This window comes from Pagrus major, chromosome 6 (assembly GCF_040436345.1).
Source record: "Pagrus major chromosome 6, Pma_NU_1.0".
Taxonomy (NCBI): domain Eukaryota; kingdom Metazoa; phylum Chordata; class Actinopteri; order Spariformes; family Sparidae; genus Pagrus; species Pagrus major.
Window position 1 is genome coordinate 21,582,639 of NC_133220.1, and position 24,620 is coordinate 21,607,258.

Below are 24,620 nucleotides of genomic sequence, written 5' to 3' on the forward strand. Positions count from 1 at the left end.
GTCCAGCACAGGTTTGGCAGAGTACATATTAACCACATGTACAGCAGACATTTTGATTTGTATGTGCTCTGCCCTTGCTGTCAGATATCACCGTAGCACAGCTGTCTGAGGCCAGCAGTGTTGGCACAGTGTCAGTACTAAGACAGGAAATGAGATCATAGGGATTGGCGAGCTGTCAGGAATGAAACAGGAACTGAAGTCAGAGGAAACAGTGTGATGGATGGTGCAGTATGAATCATTGGGTGTTCTCTGCAGCACTGATTGGGCATATGATGAGATGTTGGGTGGACGGCATGGGACATAGGCTCAGAGTACTACAGCTCCATACAGGTTCTGCTGGAACAAGGTGTCACCGCTCCATGACCTTGCCGTGTCAGAAGAGTCCTCACTCTAAGCAAATCCCAATCCATTATTAATCAGTACTTCATCATATAAAATGCGATGTAAGCAAGCCAGGTTTTTTCATTCTGCGCTCAATTTGACCAGAAAAGTTTTAGAATAAGTAAAGGATTTGAAATGTTTATTTTTTTTTAAGTTTAAAGCTCCATTATTGAATTAGTATTGGATCTTTTTTTTTTCTTTTCTTTTTTTACAGTAATTTGAAAGATTCACAAATGTCAAATTTTTAAGTCAGATTTTGTGAAGTCACAGTCTGCTGAAAGAATAATACAATCATCTGTTATTGCTGCTTTTGCTTTTTGGAAGGCTGTGTATCTTCAATGATAAGATGGTGCTGCATTAGCAGGTGTACCTCAATGGTCCAACCAATAAAGAAATCCCAAACCCACTGAAATCCCATGGATTTACACTTTAGCTTCATCGATCACTGTCTAGTTAACCCCTTATTATCCCTGTTTCATGGGACCTTTATTTACATTTGATTTTGTGGTAAAATTAAAAATCATTATCATTAATTTATAGAGTGACTGACTATGATGTGGGTCTACAGGTTTTCACAGGCATCTTTGCCGGGGAGATGTTTGCCAAGCTGATTGCTATGGATCCCTACTACTACTTCCAGGAAGGCTGGAACTGCTTCGACGGCTTCATTGTGACTCTGAGTTTAGTTGAGCTGGGACTGGCTGATGTGGAAGGTCTGTCAGTGCTCAGGTCTTTCCGATTGGTAAGTGGAAGAGGGGAGAGACAGGAATGTCAACATTTGGTTTACCTTTTTACCTTTTGTCAAGCTAAAAAGACTGATTCTTAAAACATTTGTCATTTAACTTTTATACTTTGCATAATGCTGATTTCTATTTATAATCATCAGATTAGGTCCTTAAACAGGCAAAATTTAAGAATTTTGATTTAAATCATTTAAAAAATTTACAAAAGCTATCGACAGAATGTGAAGAAATGACACGTTTGACATTATGTCAAAGAAGTTTATGTATTGTGTTATAGAGATATCTAATGAAGTTAGCATGCTAACCTGCTAGCCCCTGCCTATCCTGCCTCATAATACCACTTTGTACCTCATGAGGCGACATTTCGGCTCCAGTGTAAACATCAACACTCCCCTGGTGCTCCAAGCTCCCAGTCCGGCCAGAGTTAGCTAATTTGTCCATTAGCTTCATGCCTAACTGAGCTAACTAGCTCATGGCAGCTGCTGTTAGCTGCTGTAAGCGATTACTCTGATGATACACTATCCCTATTTGTTTGGAGTATAAATTCAGCGCATGGCCAATTCTTACAAATTGCACCTTTAAAGCTCCGAGATGATCACAGATGATCTTAACCCTTGGAAGAACTTCTCCAACGAGAAAGCCATCATTGTATTTTATATCCTACAAATGTATTGTTTATTTGATTAAACTTGAACTTGAACTAGACCCTCTCAATGTCTATAATGTCTGCCTGCGCTGCACCAAATCACGCATGTTTCCAGTCAGTACTTGCCTTCACATGACCTTTAAAATGAAATTAAAATGTATTAGTCAAGTCAAATTCAACCACTTTTAGATAAATGTTCTAATATGACTAATTGTTCAATAATCCTGTTTCCTGTTTCTCTTGTAGTTGAGAGTCTTCAAACTAGCCAAATCGTGGCCCACTCTCAACATGTTGATCAAGATCATTGGTAACTCTGTGGGAGCTCTGGGTAATCTGACCCTGGTGCTGGCCATCATCGTCTTCATCTTCGCCGTGGTGGGCATGCAGCTGTTTGGCAAAAGCTACAAGGACTGTGTGTGTAAGATCGCCCAGACCTGTGAGCTGCCTCGCTGGCACATGAATGACTTCTTCCACTCCTTCCTGATTGTGTTCAGAGTGTTGTGTGGGGAGTGGATTGAGACCATGTGGGACTGTATGGAGGTGGCGGGACAGACCATGTGCCTCACCGTCTTCATGATGGTCATGGTCATCGGAAACTTGGTGGTAAGACAAGACAAAGATGACATAGTGTTGATGCTACTGACTGATAGTGGCTGTGGTTCTCAGTTGTGAACCATCCATTTACTGTGAGTGCATGGTGTTTTTTCTCTAAGGTGCTGAACCTGTTCCTTGCCTTGCTGCTGAGCTCATTCAGTGCTGACAACCTCGCTGCCACGGATGACGATGGTGAGCCCAACAACCTCCAGCTTGCGATGGCCCGCATTAAGACTGGGATTGCCTGGTTTAAAGCAAACATGCGGGTCTTTGTAGCCACCGTGCTCAAGAAGGTACCATATAATTAAACATCTATATGCATGACCAATTCTTGGTTGATGATTAAGTTGAACTATTGAAATGTGTGTTTTAGTCAGACATTTCTAACAGCCTTTTTTTGTCTGTTCCATTTTTCTCTGTTATTGACAAGCAGCCCATAGAGGACGAACAGAAGCCCCTGGACGAAATGTACGAGAAGAAGCTCAACTGCATTGCAAACCACACAGTGGACATCAACCGTGAACTGGACTATGCTAAAAATGGCAATGGCACCACCAGCGGTATTGGGAGCAGTGTGGGGAAGTATATGATTGATGAAGACTACATGTCCTTCATCCACAACCCCAACCTCACCGTCTGCGTTCCCATCGCTGTTGGTGAGTCGGACTTTGAGAACCTCAATACCGAAGACTTCAGCAGCGAATCAGATGTGGAGAACAGTAAAGATGTGAGTAGCAAGGATGTGAAGAGAGCAAGAGCAAGAGTGTGAGAATGAAAGAGTGTTTAGAGAGTTTACAGCAGTGATGTCCTCGCCTGTATGGGAGATTATGTGGTGGTCTTTCTTTGGAAATATGGGCTAGCTCAGAAACATACTAGGGCTATGGTGACCCTTGTGTTGGTTAACGTATTTACAAGCTTTGACATTTAGCTTCACACGTGTAAATGTGTGCGTTTGTTTGTGCCCATGTGGCATCTTTTGATCCAGGGCTGGTCTGAGCTGCTGGACCGAAGACATTTAGTTTATCTGACATTTCAGAACATCTATTCAGACATGAGAGCTGCAACACTGAGCCTGAGTGCTGACTCTGCAGACGGACAGACACAAAGGCAGCCCTGGCATGACATCAGAGAGAGAAACATACTGTCTGGTGCCATCGGTGTAGATTTCAGGGGGGTGCAGGGGATACATCCCGCTAAATATTTAAAACATGTGCATGTCCACCATAAATTGATGCAGAAAAGGCCAAAATTGGTGCATAAACATTCACCAGAATACTGGAGATGAAGTGTTTGACGCTGCGAAATGTGATTGGTCAGGGCCTCCACTGAATATGTGCCCACCCCAATGTTGAAACAAAACCTACTGCCTTGTCTGCTGTATTGTGTGAATGTGGTAAGAGAAGGGTAAGCCAGACACAGAGCTTGTCGAGAAGTCTGTTACGTGGGTCACCTTGACCTGGTTTGTAGTAGGAAGAGAGGAGATAATGCAGCAGCGTACCTGCACCAGGTTCATATTCCACTGGGCTCCCTCAACCAACCACGCAACAATCTTCCCCTGCACCACAGCCAGCCACGGGGTACACTGCAGGGAGCAGACACAGACAGAGCTGCTCACAGCCAATCAGCAAAGCAGGGATCCATCTGGCTGCTTGGTAGAGAGAGACAGAGAAAAGAGAGGGAGTCGAAGAGAGTGCGAATGCGGTCCTTTGCTGACGATTTAAGATTATAAAGTGCAGTATCATTCTCTAGTGGATTGAATTGGCTGAGTGTCTGTGTCTGCACGTGCCCAAGTGTGTGTATACTTTATTGCCATAAGGCTGCTGTTATGCCGGTGTTTCACTAGTTTGCCCTGCCTCACCTTGACCTATTGTCAAGATATGATGTGATTTATTAGTACAGGTGAACCTCACTAAGCCATGGTTCTTTTTTAAATTGTTAATATATTATTTTTTATTATATAACAAACAAAATTGAGAGTACAGAGAATGTGAGGATTTGATAAAATAATAGTACGAGACACTTAAGTGAAATAAAATACAAAATGGGTTGGAATAAATAAATAAATATAAGCATCTAAAGTAGCAAAGACAATCAATTATGGTCACAGTACATAAATCTCTTTTTTTCTACATGATATAAAGTGTTTTATTTTTTGCATACAAAGAAAATATGGATAAATGATACTGTAAATAAACAACACTGACATCTAGAACATGAGTTAAGTAGCAAACCCTAACCCTGTACTCATATGGAGAGGAATAAGGTATATCCTGTATTTAAATGTAAAAATCTCTTTAATTAGTTCATTACAAGACAATGAAGTAAAGACCAGGCCATTGTTTAAATGCCTAAAAATGAGAGATTTTAACCTACTCCACCTTACGACACATCCAAAAATACACTTGGTATACATTTGATATACTAAATGTATTTTTATCACAATCGATTTCCTTTTTGTATATTGGACCGACTCTTTTGTTTGACTGGTCTTGTATAAGCATTTGTTTAATTCCTTCATCACAAATAAATGAATCCTTCACCACTGAAGAATCTATATTAATGCATGTGTAACAATGGCCGTCATTACCACTGCAATCAATCACAGGTCTAGTTTCATTACTTCCTTGTGAATCTATTAATAACTCTGCAGAAAAGACAGTGGCGAGGGAGATCTAGCTTCACTACATGGCTACAACATGTATACCTTCAGCAATAAATCATGTCATGCATAGAAACCCAAAGGGGCATTAATGTAATGGCTGTACTGGCACTGTGCCGTATCCATATGCTTTCAGCATCTCACTGCTGAGCCTGTAATGTTCAGAGAGAAAGTCAGAGGTTGAACTGATCTCTTTGGTCCTCTGTTTGTCCCAGCTGGATGACACCAGTTCGTCTGAGGGCAGCACAATAGACATCAAGCCTGATGTGGAGGAGGTGGCAGTGGTGGAGGTAGTGGAGGAGTACCTTGACCCAGATGCCTGCTGGACAGATGGTAGGTGGTGGTAATTATCTGATGTTGTCATAAATAATCACAATGAACAGACAGGAAATATTATTAACATTGTGCATGCTATTTTAATGGGACTGTGATACATTGTGTCCTTGACAGCATTTTGCGTCCGTCTCTTTTGTGTGGATCAGCAGTTGTGTTTTTATGTGTCATGCAGAGTGTGTGGCCAAATACAAGTGCTGTGATGTTCCTATCACACATGGCTGGGGGAAACACTGGTGGTTCCTGAGGAAGACCTGTTACCTGATTGTCGAACACAACTGGTTTGAAACCCTCATTATCTTCATGATCCTACTCAGCAGTGGAGCCCTGGTAAGAGCGCAAACACGCATACAGAATAATCATAATAATATGATAATAATATTAATCTTACATAGCACCTTTCAGGACACAGTTACAAAATGCTTCACAGAACCAACCAATATAAAGTGAATAAAACAAGCAAAAAGCCACAAAAACTTAACACCGAAAACACAAAGACAGTTAAACGGAATATAGTAAAGCAACTAAAATCACTGAAAAGCAATTAAAAAAAAGTTGTTTTTCAAAAGTGATTTAAAAGACGAGACAGAGTTTACAGCCCTGAACTCCTCAGACAGGTCATTCCAAAGTCGAGGAGCCCAAAATACAAAGGCTCTATCACCTTTGTGTATTAATCTAGACCTTGGAACAACAAGGGATGACAAGTAGGTGTTTTGTTTACACTGATAAACATTATATTAATGTCACTACTAGTGCTTCTAAATTATGAAACACATATCACAACAAAGTTACTCAGTGCTTTGAAACATATAACGTGAACTGAGAAGAAAAATTCACAGAATAAATAAAACAAGAATGTTCATGAATCCCATGTGGATTTGCACAAGCAAGATCAACTCCTGATTTTCTTCTGCAACTGCTCTTGATATGATTGTTGCTAATGGACAGCAGAGTGCTGTAATGCACCAACCTTTCAACTGGCAGAATCCAGCTTAGGTTTGCAGCTTTGTGGAGGGGGAAGGCCTGTGGCCAAACAAAACACTTAATGTGCTGAAGAATGGATTCAGGCAACAGAGAATGGAAGAGATGCGGGGAATGATCAGTCTCCTTTATCAACTACTGTCCCTTTACTATGTCAACAGCTCACTCTTTGAAAAGGTCGACAAAGCATAAGCTGCTGTGCAAAATATAACATGCAAGTAAAGATGAATTAGAATAATAAAAACACTAGACAGCCATTGTTGATTGAAATGCAGATACACCTTGTTTAGATGTCAGTATTGGATATAAAGATTTCATGCTGTTTTTATCAGTTTTGTAGGCATCCGAGTTTAAACAAAATGCTGTAAGGTGTGTGGCTTACCTCACACTTTACTCAGTTACAACATCAACATTAGTAAGATGATTCTCTGCTGCTCTTTAGGCCTTTGAGGATGTGTACATTGAGCAGAGGAAGACAGTAAAGATCATTCTGGAGTATGCTGATCGTGTTTTCACCTACATCTTCATCCTGGAGATGTTGCTGAAATGGGTGGCCTACGGCTTTGTCAAGTACTTCACTAATGCCTGGTGCTGGCTAGACTTCTTCATTGTGGATGTAAGTATATTTACATACCTTTTTGTTATATTCTTAGCTAATAGTGCAACAATGACATGTATACATTTGGTCATTTGTTCAAATCCTCAAGAGGATATTTTAAGATGCAATATCAAAGAAAGGCATGGATTCGAGAAATTGCCTCATTGGTCAACCCAATCATTAACATAACATTTTTAGGAGTGAGAACTAAAGGTAGACAAGTTTTTTTAGTTCAAACACGGATTCTGTAGCACTGAAATTAAAAACAAAAAAAATATTGTGAAGGAACAACATTTTTCCAGTGCACATGTGAAAAAATCCTACACATATCGTATCATATCAGAGATGACCAATAAATTCTGCTCAGTAGAAGTCATCTACTGGCTCCAACGAATATCCAACAGTGATGATGGCAGTATTCATTTAAAATTCACAGGTTAGATGATAAAAACAAAACACTGATTGTGACCTTTTATCACCGAAAATGATCTCTACATTTTGAATAACGCCTAACATATTAGTCTGACTCTACAGAGAAAATGGGAAACATGAATGATATTTTTGTCTATATTCTGCAGACCAAATGGCCCAGAACCTAAAAGACACGGTCTTTGGAGAACTAAGTTCTGATCTTTTGTACTGTTTTGTCACCTTTTGAGTCAATATTTGGCTTTAATACCTATATATCTTATGTTACAAAGTATTAAACAGTTGTAGCTTAAGAGACAAATTTGATTAATTTGCAACTTTAAACTGTTACTGTTGTAAATGGGGTGAACTTGCTATGAAGTCAGTATTGTGTAGAAACACCACTGTTCACAAAAATCTTTACAGTGAAAGTGGGCAAATAATGTGATATTACCATTCAGTTGATAAAAGGAGTATGTTTTCGTCACAGTCCACGTTTGGGCCCCATGACAGCAGCACAACAGCAGCCTTGACACAGTAAATAAACCCTGGTGTGTTTCAGAGCTCTTGTGTAGCTCTAGACTGCTGAGTCATTCAGTGTTTTCCCATCTGACAGTTACTACTGCGCACATATGGTTTGTCCTTTCCTGTCATTTGTGCATGATGAGTTTCTCACTTGAATTTCTTCCTGTGTCTGTACTTAGCGAAAGGGAAATACACATTACATGGCATGCTTAAAGGCTCCATGAAATGGGGTTCTTATTTCCTTAAAATACAGCCGGACCATACATGGCAAGCTAGACAAAACTGTTAACTCACATTGCTTTTGTAATGCATGTGTGAAGCAGGATAACAGACAGTGGGGAGACAGGAAGGAAACATGGTGGACTAAGTTTTATAATTATCCTGTGACCCAAAGGGGTGGAACATAATTGTGCAGTAACCAATCATGTGTAACGTTCATTTAATACAGCTTGTTGTTTTGCTGCTGACATAAAACTCACTTCAGACGTAGCTTGTGTTCTGATTTGTACCTTTTGTGAAACTAAACTGCAACAACTACAGAAGCAATACTGAACTGCATTTGCATCGACAGCGTGATCGATCCTTTCCAAATGCAGCTGATTGTGGGAAGTGTTAGTGGCAGCTTCGCCACGTTCTGTCTGGCTGTACCCTTAATGTATTTCCTGTTGAAACAGGAAGTTAGGTTGGGACATAAAACAGCATAAAATGATTGTTACCACAAGCCAAGGAGATGTCAGTTAAGAAGAGATGATGAGGTCACTGTGAAATATTCAAGGTGCAATATGTAAGATTTGGCCAGCTGTATTCGTATTCCAAACAAAAATGGGGTAGCATATCACCAGGGTACCTGCTCACTGCTGCTAACTATAGCTGCTGTTAGCTAGTTAGCTTGGTTAGTCATGCATTTAGTGGCTCAGACTAGGAGCTCAGAGCACCAGAGGAGTGTTTGGACCAGACAGGTTGGGGCTACCAGGTTAGAATCTTCTGTAGATATCTCTACAATACATAGATATCATGTCCATCAAGATTGCTATTTTTCACATTCTGTTGACAATTTTAATTAATTTTAAATCTTTTCAACTAAAAATCTTACATATTGCACCTTTCCCTGCTGTAAAGAAAGTGACACTTTCCAGGAACTAAAAGGCGTCTTTTTATTGTTGTCTTTGATTGTTGTGGTTCTGTGGTATTGTTGTGGTCTTGTGGAGGAATGGGGCCATGAGAAAAAATAATCTCAGAAATACATAAGTGTAACAAAGAGGCAGAATTTGGGGGCAAAAAAACTTTTGATTATACAGCATTGTCCACTGAATTCCCAAGTGAACACAGTTGTGCCCTCCTTTATACTGGACTCAAATTATGCCATTAGGCAAAAGGTAAAAAGTAGTTAAGAATTGATAAGCGATAACTGGTTAATAATCAAGTACGACTGTATCTGCTATCATGCATTGTGCATGACCTAATGTCCAAAAATTTCTTGAGATACACTTTTTCTATACAGTTTAAACAATAACTGAACAGCCTCTGAATTGTTTTACTTATAATTCAGATGTTTTTTTTCTTGTTGTCCTAATCCTCTCACATTTATTTGATGATGTGTCTTATGGTGTGCTAAGTCATGCATTAGCTGGTAAGTCGTCCATTATCCTTTGAACACCAATTTTCCACCTTTCTTGACTGTGAGGTGCCAATATGTCTGTAATTCGATATTAACATCCTTATCATGTGACACGTGATAAGAATGCACTGATGTATGTCGTGTTCCTGTTGGTTTTCCAAAACCCACACTTGCCATTTTATGTGTTGCCATTGACAAAGTGCACAAGTGCTTAAAGTGTGTGGAAGTTTATCAGAGCTCACTGGGACACACTCGACTAATCAAGACCTCCTGTAGCTTGCACAAGTACATGGTTCAATGGAGCTCAGTTGCTTTGTAGCTTTTATTTTATTTTCACATTATGAACAATAGATTGTATACAACATACAGTATTACATATATAATACATACAGTTACAATCAGATAACAGGCACATTACCTCCAGCTGGGCTGCTGCTGTGCGGTAAACATGATGAATTGTGGGGTACACCTCACCGAAGTTGGACTCGGAGAAGACACACTTATACACTACCCAGCAGCACTTGAATGTGCACTTATGTGCTTCAGACCACAGGTGTATAAAATATAAAAATCACCTTTTTGTCATTACCTCTCCTATCCATGACTTGTGGATCTTTTTCATGGCTTCTGTCCTTACTCAGTTAGATAATTTGGTAAAGAACAGTGGACAGCATTCTCACATACATAATTAAAAGTGGAAAAACGGGAAGTGATCCAGTTGTAGTTGCAACAGTGGCGCCACTAATAATAGCACATCGAGGCGCTGGGTCGGAAAGAGTCCACTTTTGAATTCAGGACTTTTATTTGTGACAGAGTATTTCTACACTCTGGCATTAGTACTTTTACTGAAGTGAAAGATCTGACTGCTTTTCCACCACTGGGTTTTCCCCCAATTTAGTGTTAGAAGTCTAATTTATGGCATGTTATAAAGAACAGAAGCTCCCCTGGTGATGAGGTTGGATCCACTGCTTGTCAAAACCCTCAATCTCAGTATAGTCTAAATTGGCCCATGTGTTGTGCAGATAACTTCTCCTGACTTTCCATACAAGTCTCTTCCCTAATATTGGCCTGTCCTCTTTCTCACAGCAGGTGCCTCTAACTGTGTCTCTCTTTAAGTTAAGAGAGGCGTTGTGCAGCTGTCGAGAGGGACTGAGGGGGTCGGTGTTTGAGGGTCCAGGGTAAGGTTTGTGTGCTGTGTTGGGACTCCTACTTTCACAGGTTATCCTCTCTCTTCTAACCCTGAAAGTTGTCCTCAACCTTCTGCGTTTTTTCTCTCCCCACCTTTAAGTGAGATGCTCTCTGGTGTGGAAACTGTACTGTTTTGTATTGTGTACTGTGTGTATATTATTGTGTCACATTGATTTAGTGTTTGTGAATACATCTCTCCTCTGATTTTTTCCCTTTGTTTGACTCTTTATCTTCTCTCCCTCTCACTGTGTCAACCACAAGTTTCTTTCCAGGTGTGCTCACTGTGCTGTAAAGCTGGTTATAACGCTAGACTGGCTTGCCAAACTAAACCAAACACAAACATAAGCAAAAAAAGAAAAAAGAAAACTTGGGTCATGTACACTTTATTGACCCTTGTCTATTGTAATAACCCCTGTTTGACCGTATGATATATAGATACATATACTTACACATATAGAAACTATATATGTACTTATATATATCTGTATACAACCATTCAGCCATCCTTACAGTATATATAGGGCCCACCTTTCTCTCTATATCCCCTCTAACACTGTGGGTCCTCTCTTCCTTGCCTCTGTCTTTCCTCTCCTTCTGTCCCTATCTGTGTAGGTGTCTATAGTCAGCCTTATAGCTAATGCGTTGGGCTTCTCCGATCTAGGCCCGATTAAATCACTCAGGACACTGAGGGCCTTGAGACCCCTCAGGGCCCTGTCACGTTTTGAAGGGATGAGGGTAAGACCTAAGATACCAGGCAGCTGGTCCTTCTGCATGCCGATTAAATAAAAGCATGCTGGAGATGGCAATAAAGAAGAATAAGGGAAATTTATTTTAGCTTTTATCAATGAGAAGCTTTTTGCATGGATGCAGATCATCTCAGATGGTCATAATACATCTGATTTGATTTATCATATTTCATTTCATATATAAAAAGCACTATGTTAAGGCAATTTGCAGTGATTTATCCTTTAGAAATATTAAGAAAACTCAGTAGAAATCTGTCCCTTGCCTTATAAAATGCAAGACAAGAACAGAGTTTTTGACCTGAATGATGCAGCACGTTATGAAAAATACTCAGCTCTGAAATATTCAGTACCAGCTGAGACAACAACTAGAGGTTGGTATGAAACATCACACAAAAACTGTTGAAACCAACTCACAGGACAGGGTTAATGTAGACTGAATAAACCTGATACCTGTTAAAATGTCTATACTGCTGAGCTGCAGAGTCACACAAACAAAATGATAAAGAAATGTATTTACAATTTTACAGTATGCACACACTTGACTAATCTGTTCTTAACTGTGTGTGTAGTTTGTTTTCAGTGTTTTCTTTCTTCGATGATATTTTGGCTTTTCTGATCATTATTTCAGTGTGTGATGGATCGGATCAAGCTCTGGTTGTTGCTGGGCAGAAAAATCAATCTTGTCAGTGTCTGAGCTCAGCATCCTCTGGCTGTCCCTCTGCCTCAAGCGTCCTGTTATCTGATCTTATCACAGTTTGGTTTTGGCATTGTCACACTGGAAGATCAACAAACTTCTGGTTGCATACCCCCCCTCCCTTGCCATCCTTGCTCACCACTCCTCAGTGATTGTCATCATCACCATGATTATTGATTACCATTTTGCAATAGTTGTATTAACTGATCATATGGATGCTCTGTCTTTATATTGTTAAATAGAAAATGAAAAGAAAAGCTATTTTCCACATTTGATGTTTGCTTATATGGTTTTGGTTTATTTGGCTTTCTGTTTCCATGGCTCCTCTGTGTTCGGAAATGCACATTCATATGACCTCCTCCTTGAGCTCCTTTACCTCCTCCAACATGCCCACACTGCTTCAGTGCAGAATAGTTTATATAAGTCACACTCATATAGTCATTTGGCAATATTTATAACTCTGTAGCAGTTATACACAGTCAATGTTCTGGGATACTCAGCAATATGTATATTTTTTCTCAGCATACATACACAAAGAGTTCATTGTTGACATGGTGGAACATATGATTGTGTACAATTAATACATCCATACAATCTTACATATAATATTGTGATATCTAGGTAAAACTGGATATCATGGCAAAAGACATTGCCATCCAAAAATGGGATAATTTGAATGTCAAGCTGAAAAATTGATTGCAACATAATTGATCATAAGTGCATGCCCGAGGGCTCAATTAAGGGTCATTCATTAAGTATGCCCTCGTCCTACTTCAGAAATATAAAGTGAAAACGATTGTTAACTAGACATTATTATTTTTCAGTTTCATTTTGCGTTTCGTTGTAAAAAAGTGACAACATTTTTTCCATTATTCAGATTTTGGGCCAAAACTGAAAAGAAAAAAAACAGTGTCTTAAGAATAGCTGTGGTTACATGGACAATATTTCTTCAACCAGATTGAAAACATTCTGTGTTGTGGTGGAACCTGCTCGTTAGTTTAGGTTAGTGGACTACTGTCGCTCTCTGTTAGCGTTGGAGCGGAGAGAGGCACTGAGACGAGGCACTCGTGAACGTGCGTAAGGTCACATCCTTTGGACTGTTGCGGAAAATCACACCCAAGTCCTTCACAAAGAAATCCACTGTCCAGCAGCATTAAACAACTTAAACTAATTGTCCACAGACTTGTATAGGCAACCGAGGGAGAGACGGGGAACGTCTCATTTTTAACGTCATGTCACAATCAGATCACATATGGTCAACAAAAAAGCTGCTAACGCTATGGTAACAGATGTACGCACAATCTGTTTTTGCTTTTTTGTCTCTGTTATGAGAAAAAATGCTATGTGGACACGGGCCCTAAGTAGATGTTGTCTTGACTGCACTGACAGACTTGAAGCTTAGAATATTTTCAGAAAATTCTCAATGACGCTTCAAAGCCCAAAAATATTACTCGGGACAGCCATACTCTAACCCTCTCAACCCATTTACAAATTCATTCTGTTCCGGCCGGATTGGGCCAGTCTCTTGTGATTAAGGTGGTCACGAGGCATTTTATTCTGATTGGGCTATTATTCCGATTATGAGTGGAATATGTAACGCAGCTATTGACTAATTTGGAGAAATGTCCACAGTTGGACAGTCTTATTTTGTTGTCTCTCCAACTTCAGTAAAAAAATCATGAACTCATGATAGCTCATGATGTTGTGCCAAAACCACCTAGAGCCTCTAATGGAGAAAATGAATGTGCATTTCTATGAATGTATGTGTTGATGTTCTTCAGTGTGAACCTAGCCATGCAGCTGGTGTGTAATTGTGAAGTCACAGTGGCTCTGTTTCCTTGCTCTTCTCTTCAGGTTGTGGTGAACGCCTTGGTGGGTGCAATTCCCTCCATCATGAATGTGCTGCTGGTGTGTCTCATCTTCTGGCTTATCTTCAGCATCATGGGTGTCAACCTGTTTGCTGGAAAGTATTACTACTGTTACAATGAGACAGCTGAGGAGAACTTCCTCCCTGATGTCGTCAACAACAAAACAGAGTGTTTCGCATTCATTAACGCAAACTACAGCGAAGTCAGATGGAAAAACGTTAAGATCAATTTTGACAACGTGGGTGCAGGATACCTGGCACTTCTGCAAGTGGTGAGAAACTTTTGCTGTCACTTCTTATTCGTTTCTCTTCTCTCATATCATTCTGTTTACTCACGCAATGTGTCTGCCCGCCTAACAGGCAACATTCAAAGGCTGGATGGACATTATGTATGCAGCAATAGATTCTAGAAAGGTAAGCTTTTTGTCCTTTTAAACTCTTCCATATCAATGTATAGTGCAGTTTTGTACTCATTTTTACTTTTGCCACTGTACAGGTGGAGGACCAGCCCATCTATGAGGACAACTTATACATGTACATCTACTTTGTCATCTTCATCATCTTCGGGTCCTTCTTCACCTTAAACCTCTTCATTGGTGTCATCATTGATAACTTCAATCAACAAAAGAAAAAGATAAGATTTATTTTCCTCACTATCACCTTCTGAGAACAAGCAGGTGTTTTAAAGGAATAGTTTGACATTTTGGGAAATATGCTCATTTGTTTTCTAGATACCACTTAAGCCATTTTTTACAAAAGTTTTTACCAAAATTAAAGTCTATATGTGAGTTTTTAAAATGCGGAGAAAAAAAGGTGATTGACTCCTTTTCCACTGACCGTAGACGAATTTGCTATTTGTTTTTTATGATGTGTCACATTTGATGGCCAAAACGCACCCAAAAACTGCCAACCGTACAAAGTAAACTCAACGCCAACTGAAAGATGTTTGAGAAAATGTTCAAGCACACTTCAATGTGCACCAGACTGTCATATTTCAATCACTGCTATTCAGAACTGGAGCTGATGAATACCCGCCACTTCTAGGTGACTAATTTGACCTGGAAATGAATGCAGATTTTATCATTTTCCACTGAAGACAAAAGCCAAAAACTATTAGTGGGTTTGTTATCTAGTGTGAAAGGTGCATTACACAGCAAGATTGATACTACATTTCTCACAGGGATTTGGAAGTTTTAGAAACAGCCAGGCTAGCTGTTTCCCCTGCTTCCAGTCTTTGTGCTAAGCTAAGCTATGTCCAATAATGTCTTTACGCTTAAAATCTGAGCATTGTTAAATGAATACACAGTCAAATGAGCCTTTATGTTTAACTATATTAGGGTTAGTATGGGGATGAAAGGTCTAAATCCAAAATCCAGATTGTAACCAATTTGTTTTTGTCCCTTCACTTTGGAGGTCAGGATATCTTCATGACGGAAGAGCAGAAGAAATACTACAATGCCATGAAGAAACTAGGGTCAAAGAAGCCACAGAAACCAATACCCAGGCCTCAGGTTAATATTATTTTGCTCCCTTCATCTTCAACACCAATGCAATTGTAATTATAATTGTAATTGTATTGAAAATTACACCAAATATCCCTCCTTTGCTTCCTTCCTTTCTCTTCAGAACAACATCCAGGGCATGGTGTTTGACTTTGTGACGCAGCAGGTGTTCGACATCTCCATCATGATCCTCATCTGCCTCAACATGGTCACCATGATGGTGGAGACGGACGATCAGTCAAGGGAGACAGAGGAAGTGCTATACTGGGTCAACTTTGTCTTCATTGTGGTCTTCACTACGGAGTTTGTATTGAAGCTGTTTGCGCTGCGTCACTACTACTTCACTAACGGCTGGAACATCTTTGATGTGGTTGTGGTCATCCTTTCAATTGTGGGCAAGTATTCAAAAGGGTTTTTCATGCATGAGGAAAAAAAATGCTAATATCAAAAAACAGTAAAGCCAAAATATTAAATATTTTAGAGGTAAAAGAACAAAATGTTGCCAAATGGATTTGAGTTTAAGGAGAATTTTTTTAGTTTTTTTTTACACCATTAAAATTACTTAACAGACAGTATTATTTATGAATGTATTCAGTTATATTTTTTGACATGTCTGATTACTTTGAACTACTCTTCAACATTTTGTTACATTGTGACTAATTTCTACTGTAAAAAGACCGCCTATCCACCTTATTCATAGCCTCCATGATACCTTCACCGTCACTTAACCGGAACCAGAGTTTTCCATGGCAACAGGATGCTAATCGTCTTTCTTATAGTGATTGGTACGGTGTATCAATCATTTAAAAAAGTTCTAAGTTGGCCACTTTATCGTGTGAATACTACTAACACTATTATTTTTGTTGAGCCCACTTAAGTAACACTTCCAAAGCCTTTAAAGTGCTGCCAACGCATCAGTGATTTGTTGTTACTTACGCTAGTTCCACTGAGCACCGGCAGTATCAACCATAATCAATTACCTAGTAGCCTTCTTGACTTGTTCCTCAATTCGCACAAAACTATGAATTAGAGCTGACCCGAGTGCTTCACAGTTTCTACCAGCAGCTTCTACTGGACAGCCCGACTATGATTGAGATGTTCTTACTTGTAGGCATGATATTTTTGTCAGTGGACAGTGCTTCAGTAATAAAATATTCTATATTTTAACAAACGTATTTTGTGTCTTTTTGCTCCCTTTAGGAATGTTTCTGGCTGACTTGATTGAGAAGTACTTTGTGTCACCAACACTCTTCAGGGTGATTCGTCTGGCTCGTATCGGCAGGATTCTGCGTCTTATCAAGGGCGCCAAAGGAATCAGAACTCTACTGTTTGCCCTCATGATGTCACTTCCTGCCTTGTTCAACATTGGTCTACTACTTTTCCTGGTTATGTTCATTTTCTCCATCTTTGGCATGTCCAACTTTGGCTATGTGAAACACGGGGCTGGAATCGATGACATGTACAACTTTGAGACCTTCGGCAACAGTATGATCATCCTGTTTATGATCACCACGTCAGCTGGCTGGGACGGCCTGCTACTGCCCATTCTTAACTACCCTCCTGACTGTGACCCACTTTTGGAGAACGCTGGCACCCCCGCCACGGGAGACTGCGGCAATCCTTCTGTGGGCATCTTCTTCTTTGTGATGTACATCATCATTTCTTTCCTCATTGTGGTCAACATGTACATCGCCATCATCCTGGAGAACTTCAGCGTGGCCACAGAGGAGAGTGCCGACCCGCTCAGTGAGGACGACTTTGAGACCTTTTATGAGATTTGGGAGAAGTTTGACCCGGATGCCTCCCAGTTCATCACCTATGCCAAGCTTTCTGACTTTGCTGATGCACTCGAACACCCACTCCGAGTCCCCAAGCCCAACACCATTGAACTTATCGCCATGGACATGCCTATGGTGAGTGGCGACCGCATCCACTGCCTGGACATCCTGTTTGCCTTCACTAAGCGTGTGCTGGGTGACAGTGGCGAGTTGGACATGTTGAGGCAACAAATGGAGGAGCGTTTTGTGGCAGCCAATCCCTCCAAGGTCTCTTATGAGCCGATCACAACCACTCTGAGGCGCAAGCAGGAGGATGTGTCAGCCAGAATCATTCAAAGGGCCTACCGCTCCTACCTGGCAAGGCGGGGTTTCGTCTGTAAGCGCAAACCAGCCAATAACAAAGTGGAGAATGGCGGGAACAATCAGGAACAGGAAAAGAAGGAGGGTACTCCCTCAACTGCCTCCCTGCCCTCTTATGACAGTGTAACCAAACCTGACAAGGAGAAACAGGATGACAACAATGAGGGCAAGGGAGGGAAGAAAGAGAAAGGAAGAAACCAAAAAGACATCAGGGAATCTAAATGTTAGAGCGTTGGAATAATAATCACAGTAATAACAATAAAAAATATAATAATGTAACTTCAAGCAAAGCGAGAGGAAACTCACCCACACAGATGTACAGATTATTTCATTTGCAAGTCAGAAAAAAAAAATAATATTCAATAATTTTGTTTACAGACTTCATTCTTATATTGATGCAGAAAGAAGCAGCTTGGTCTGTTACAGCTTGAAGACTCTTGAACTTCAGTCAAACCAAACATAATCAGCATACTGTGTGACATTGTTGTATCTAGACTACTGATCTTAACAAAAGGGAATGAAAAACAGACAAGGAAATGTCTGTGTCTGCCACTGGTCTACAGATAAGACATGTGACTCTACACCAAGAGGTAGAATGAAAAAAACACTAAAGGAATTCAGCCCCTGGATGCAAGTAATGGATTCCTATGGAAGAAAAAACAAGGATGCTGCTTGATGCTGAAGAATTGTCCTCTTAAAGGCAGTGGTTGTGTGTCATTTCGTACTGAATTGTATAGAGGAGCGAAATGAAACACTCACTCTATAAGAGCAAACAGAGGGATGACTGGTGAGTGAAAGACACAAATGACAGAGAGCGTTGGAAATACTTTTCTGTTTTATTAAAGCTAGAAATTGTTCATTTGAGCAGCAAAAATGCAAACAGACAAAAAAAGAACAATATTCAACATTTTGCCCATGTCACTTAACTCTTCTACTCATTTTATCTTTGTTATACCCACATCGAAAACGCTTTTTTTACATGGGCTTTCACACCAATTGGTTAAGGGTCTGTTTATTATGGGGTCAACTCGGGCCAAGGGCTTACATTTACTCAGAAAGATTTCCAAACAAATACATAAATAATTGTGCTTGTTCAATGCATAGAAATGACTTGCATGATGGCATGTTTTGATCAGAAATCTTGCATGAATTATCATAGTCCACAAGACACTAATACTCAGACCACAACAGTGGCTCGACTGTAAGATCGAGACATTGTCGAAATTTGAAAGCTCAGAGTTCAGAGTAATTTGTTTAACAAAGATAAGTGATATGGGGGTTGGTCATCTAAAATGGATCCGAATTTGTATGTCATTACTCAACACATTTCAAATGATGTTTAAATTGTTGCCTCTATAGACAGAAGAATGGAATATCTTGGTAAATAATGTGAGTGGATGAGTGGGTGAAATCCAAACAATTATTTGCTGCTCTGGAGATTTTGAGTGTGTAAGATGTGGAAACGGATGTCTGTGCGTGTCATGGGACTGAAATGTTTGTTAATTTGGACTGTAATGTTTTCAAGGGCGCAACACTTTGAATCTAAAAAGCTTATGTTTATGATTTGTATGCACCTATGTAATGTTCCATACCATCTGCCTTTAGTTGTATGTGAGCGGGCATTTTGGGAGTCCTACTGTCGATTCTAAGTGGTTTGTGGGGATTTCACGGGTACGGCAAACTCCTTTCTATTTCTGATGTTTCTCTACGAGTGGTTCAACCTTTCTGAAAGGGCTGAGAAAAGTTTTATTGTTCAGTTTACATCATTTAATGTCGTGTAGCTCATTTGTATGTGTTTGTTTTTTAATTTTATTCCCTGATGTACTTTTCATGTTTTGGTGGGTAACGAGTCTTACTTTACACACTTTTATAAGCCACTAAGATGATGTCGAGGGAAATGGTCTTGTTCTGGAAACATGTTTGTTGGGTGTTAGTAGTGTCCTGTTTTAATGAGAAACTGAAATGATGCTTGGGTGATGAGAACATTGTGTGTGGAGAAGCCAAAGAGATCTGCCTTGTTATCCCTTGTTGCCCTTTGTCCATGGAGTGGGATTGGGTGAAGTATGCCCTGCCCATTCAGTTTTTTCGCTGTCATTATTAGACAGAGAGACCCTAGAAATGTATGCAATGCTTGAATAATTCATCCCTTTTTCTCAGGAGATATTATAGATGTACTATTATGAGCTCTGCAACAAAATGCAAGTGAATGTGATGGGAGTATTTATGAAATCATGTTTTACTCTTTTGTGTTTTATGCCATGATGATGGACAATGATCTCGGCTGGCGGCCTTAATCTGGCAGCCGCCCGGTCAGGGGCCAGTTTGGCGCTTCCTGCTTTTGACGCTTAGAATTATAGGGCTAGAAGCATCTCAGTGAAACAGCAACATTTCGCTTGCTTGTAATGGCGGCGTTTATATTGATAGCAGATTACATTTGTGGTTAAGTCATTATGGACTGTAGTCTGGTTTCAATTAATTTCAATAACATAAATAATAATATGTTCACCCCGATAGCAATCACAGATACAGGAAACACTGTGAGGAGATGTCATGAGAGTGAATTGGGATATGTTGGTTTGAGCAGCACACTTAATTATTTCCGAAGCAGCAGTGGCATGCTCAGTGGATAGGCCCCAGATTTCAGTATTTAACAACAACAAGTGCTCTGAGCCTCTCATTTGCCATTTTTCTTCACATTGCTCTACTGCGTAACAAATACCAAATAACCAACAGAGCACTGGATGCATTCTTCTTATGGTACTGTGAGCCTAAGCGCCACACCACGGCTTTTGCACTCCCTGTTGTGCAGTGATGTCACTTCCTGTTTATGAATAACTCCCTCATCCGTTCTCAAGTTCTATGGTCCAGTTGCTGCATGAGATCTCCAAAATCAGTGTGGGTGTTAACTTGAACCAAATAAAAACTCTGAATGATAAGCATAAAAGCTACTGCCGTCCATTTTCTCCCAAGATCACCATGGATACACGGATGCGTATTTACAGAAAGAAATCTAGAAAAAAAAAAAAAAAAAGACACACAAACATCCATTCGGTAAAAAAAATATATAATAATAACATAAACACAGTTCAGGCTATGTTCTATGCGGCACAAACTGCAAAAGCTAAGAATGGACTTTTTAAGAAACTATAAATAATGTAATATATTATTTTATTTTAACGGCATGTGTAGTTTTTTGTAAATACAGGAGTACTTAAAAAACTACAGCTATTAATCTAACACTAAATATTAATAACCGTAAATAGAATGGCTTCCAGCTGACACCCCTTGTCACACTTGTTAGGCTGTGACACATTTGTTAGATGGAGTAGATTTTTTTGAGTCACTTTTCACAAAAAAGAGGGGAGTAAGCTAAAAGAATCTATATTAAAAAGCAGAAGTTGTATTTAAAAACTGTATAAATCAATACATACATATACAGAGATATATTACATATATATTATATATATATCCTACCATACATATATATATAGTATATATACTCTCCTGTCCACTCCTTGCATTGAGGTGATACCAGAACCACAGAGTGTAACTGATCATGCTTCTTTCTTTGTGTGGTATGTTCAGAGAATAACCAAAACTCTGGCCTGCCCAGGACTTCTGCATACTGGGTACCAGCGTACAATGCATGGTGTTGTACTGGCTGCTTGCTGAGAATTGTGGAGCCTGCATTGGTGAGAGGATTGCACTACCAGCATACCCTTTTGTACATGTGTGAAGATGTCTTGCCCCTAGTTTCCTATAATGTACACACACAAAGACACACAGATGCAGACAGACACACTTAACACGCACACACACTCATAGCCTTTTGTGTCACAGCTCACTTCGCGTGACAAAAAGTTTTGCTCGTTTCAGCTCAAACCCTCCTCCATGTTTCCTCCCCCTTAACACACTGCTGCAGTTTGGAGTTGATCTTTACTTTTGCTGTCACTTTCGATATGATATATCTAATGATTTAAGGGTTAGTTGTCTTAACTGTCTGTGTGTTTGTTTATGGTGCAATATCTCTTAACGGCACGTGCCTTTTTAGCTTCCTATTTAGTCTGTCAATAAAATCAGCAACGAGGATCTCAAAACCCATGGGAGTGAATCAAAACGGAGCACGACAGAAACGATGTATTGAGTTCGAAATTAACTTGTAAACTGAAAACTCACCACCTAGATTAGACTGTCTGGACTAACATCTTGTAGAGTCATGTAGTACAAGTGCTCTCTCTGTGTGTTCTGTTTACTGGCTCTTTGGGCTAGTAAGAGAACAGCTTGCCTTCTGTTTTACACTTCTGTTCATTTCCAAATGTTGGTTTTACCAATCGGTATATGAGGCCATTCTTTTGTAGCATGACTGAGAAAAAAAAATAATCTTTTCTTTCCTGAAAATAGGCTAATAATGAGAAAAAAAAACAACTTTTGACTGTCATTATCTCTTGCCACTAATACAGTCAGAGAGAGGACGTGTGTTGCACAACCACATGGGACAATTAAATGAGAATCAGTGAAAGAATATCTTCATTTGAGCACGAATCTATTTCCAAACAATAAAGCAGCCTTCCAGTTACACCTCTGGCTGGTGTCGTTTTTGGACATAAACCTTAATGACTGTCACTTTATCACACAGAATATGTTCCACCATGTCTGACAATGGATGTTTGAGTTGCTTGTTTACACCATTTACTGTGATAACTGTGAGGATACAGATACTTTAGATTTCTAGCGATGTGGGGACACTCTGAAGAAGGTGATTTGTGTTTGTGTTATGCACCAGTAATCACTAAAATTGCTTATATGAGTTGCAAACAAGGCAGTTGCAAAGTTGGAAAACCACACAGGACATTTACAGACTGAGGCTGTTCAGAAACTTAAGAAATAGCTAAATCACATCGTCTTTGTTCATGTTTTCATAACACCAGAGAGAGACTATTGTTTGAGTTGATGTGGTTGGGTGTGTCATAGTGCAACAGCACTGAAATGACTGTAAAAGCAGGTGTGTGTGTGTGTGTGCATGCATGTGTGTTTCTTTCCTTCCTCCCCCCTCCTCTCTGTGTGTGTGTGTGTGTGTGTGTGTGTAAGGTGGCGCACTGAATAAGGGAAGGAGATGGGAGGGAGGGGGTAAGCAGAGACAGCACTGCAGTGCAGATAGATGAATGCAGTGGCCTGGGCTGAGTCAGCAGCATGTTCCCAATAGGCTCAGACTGTACAGTGCACTGTACAGCACCTCCTTACCCACAGCAAGCAAGCAAGCAAGCAGAGGGAAAGCGAGCTACAGCAAGAAGATGAAAAGTAAACGAGAACAATGAACAGAGGCACACACAGTAAAGAGCTACTGTGTTGCTATGGATTTATCCTTCACCTCCTACCTGCAGTGCTGCATGTGTTTGGAGTGCACCAGTTCTTTTGTGTTGTGTGATGCTCTATCCTACGACTGGGTTATTGGGGAAAAACAGGATTTTCTGTTTCTAAAATATTGATAAATACATCTGTTCATGACTGGCACTCTAAAGGGATTCATTTTAGATGATTATGAAACATTTTAACTGTTTATTTTGTATCATTTTAAAGGACTGTATGTGTCGGGATTGTCATTTTCTATTCTGTGTTTCTAAATGTGTGGTTTCCTCTACGGACACGATCAAAATGTCTACATGCTGCACTACACACATGCTTTGTCTTGTTTGTTTCCCCCTTAGGTTTCTCTCCTCCTCCTTGCATCTATCCAAATAGCAGCACTTGGTTGCAGAGGTGGGACGTGGATTAAGTAGGACGTTGGTGTGATCTGTCGGGCTGCTGGGGGTGGGAGCGAGTTTGTGTGAAGGAAAGAGACTGAGGGAAGGGAGTGTGTGTAAGGGATACAGAGAGCGGGGGGGATTGTATGTCTTTAAGGAATCAATAAAATGTAATCTGTAATATATCTGTGATCATGCATCTGGGTGAGGTAGTGGTTTACTTTGTTCACACATAGTTTTTCTATTTCTGTGTCAAGTGTGTTCGACATGAGTGGAAAGGCAGGGGGTGCACAGATCAAATATATCCAAACAGACCCAGTTTGACCCTGTTTAATACTGTGTACAGAAGAGGTGCATGGGGGCAGGGGCCTGATATTACTGTTTTCAGAACGCATCCTTTTTTCCTCCATTAGCTAACAGAGAAAAGAAATTCTGTTTAGCCAAAATGGAATAATATATTAAAAGATGTATGCTTTTTGTGCTCTTTTCATAGCTATCTTGGCCCTCTGTGCTGCAACTGCCCCACCTATCATTGAGCATAGCCCTCTGTAGCCTTGTTGGTTTGGATTCGTGTTTTTCATCCCTGCCCCTGCAAGTGTCTGCAGAGATCACAACTACTGGTTTATTACTGTAAGCCCTCCAACAGACATTAGTGGAGTGCCTCAAATGACTTCTTACAGCTATCTAACACCCTCTAGTGGGACTTCAAGGGAATAGCTCAAGACAACTGTGCCACTTCTGCAGTTTAGAGGGATAGTTAAAATTGGTAGATATAAAATTACTAAGATTATTGGAGTGTGGTGGTGGTGGTGGTATGGTGTATGGATAGATATTAGCTTTCAGTCTGTTAATCTTACTGTCTGAGATACATCAGCAAGTCAGCACTAACTCGTGTATCACAGTCATTCATGAAGGCTTTACAGACAAAATTATTATTATTATTTTATTTTTTGATCTGACACAGGCAAATCTGTGTCTATCCTGTGCATGTAAAGCTTTCTTGATAAAACCCAACAGGGTTCGTTTAGCTTTAAAGGATAAGTTCACCCAAAAATGAAAATGTTGTCTTTTTCTACTCACCCCCATGTCGATGGAAAGTCGGGTGAAGTTTTGTAGTCCACAAAACATTTCTGGAGCTTCACAGCAGAATATTGTTGAAGCATTCTCCTGAACAACTGAAGTAGAAACAACCTAAAACACACTTAAAGAAAATGGCTCCATACATCTCGTCCAGCGTAATCTCTGGAAGCGCCAAGAT

At 40.0% G+C, this 24,620-nt stretch overlaps 1 protein-coding gene across 8 annotated transcripts in view; it reads left to right on the top strand.

The window, feature by feature from the left end:
* The window catches only part of scn8ab (sodium channel, voltage gated, type VIII, alpha subunit b), a 48,086-nt gene extending 29,952 nt beyond the window's left edge, over positions 1-18,134 (top strand). For 2 of the 8 annotated variants that reach the window (XM_073468152.1, XM_073468150.1), the window contains exons 14-28: positions 950-1,123; positions 2,017-2,373; positions 2,484-2,657; positions 2,795-3,091; positions 5,193-5,195; positions 5,239-5,356; positions 5,532-5,686; positions 6,780-6,953; positions 11,287-11,409; positions 13,969-14,253; positions 14,342-14,395; positions 14,478-14,615; positions 15,388-15,492; positions 15,608-15,878; positions 16,684-18,134. In XM_073468152.1, the coding sequence (XP_073324253.1) occupies positions 950-1,123; positions 2,017-2,373; positions 2,484-2,657; positions 2,795-3,091; positions 5,193-5,195; positions 5,239-5,356; positions 5,532-5,686; positions 6,780-6,953; positions 11,287-11,409; positions 13,969-14,253; positions 14,342-14,395; positions 14,478-14,615; positions 15,388-15,492; positions 15,608-15,878; positions 16,684-17,849 (3,594 nt within the window). In that variant the 3' untranslated portion in view covers positions 17,850-18,134. The other 6 variants (XM_073468148.1, XM_073468147.1, XM_073468154.1 and 3 more) reach the window with 4 other exon arrangements.
* Positions 18,135-24,620: the final 6,486 nt, after the last annotated feature.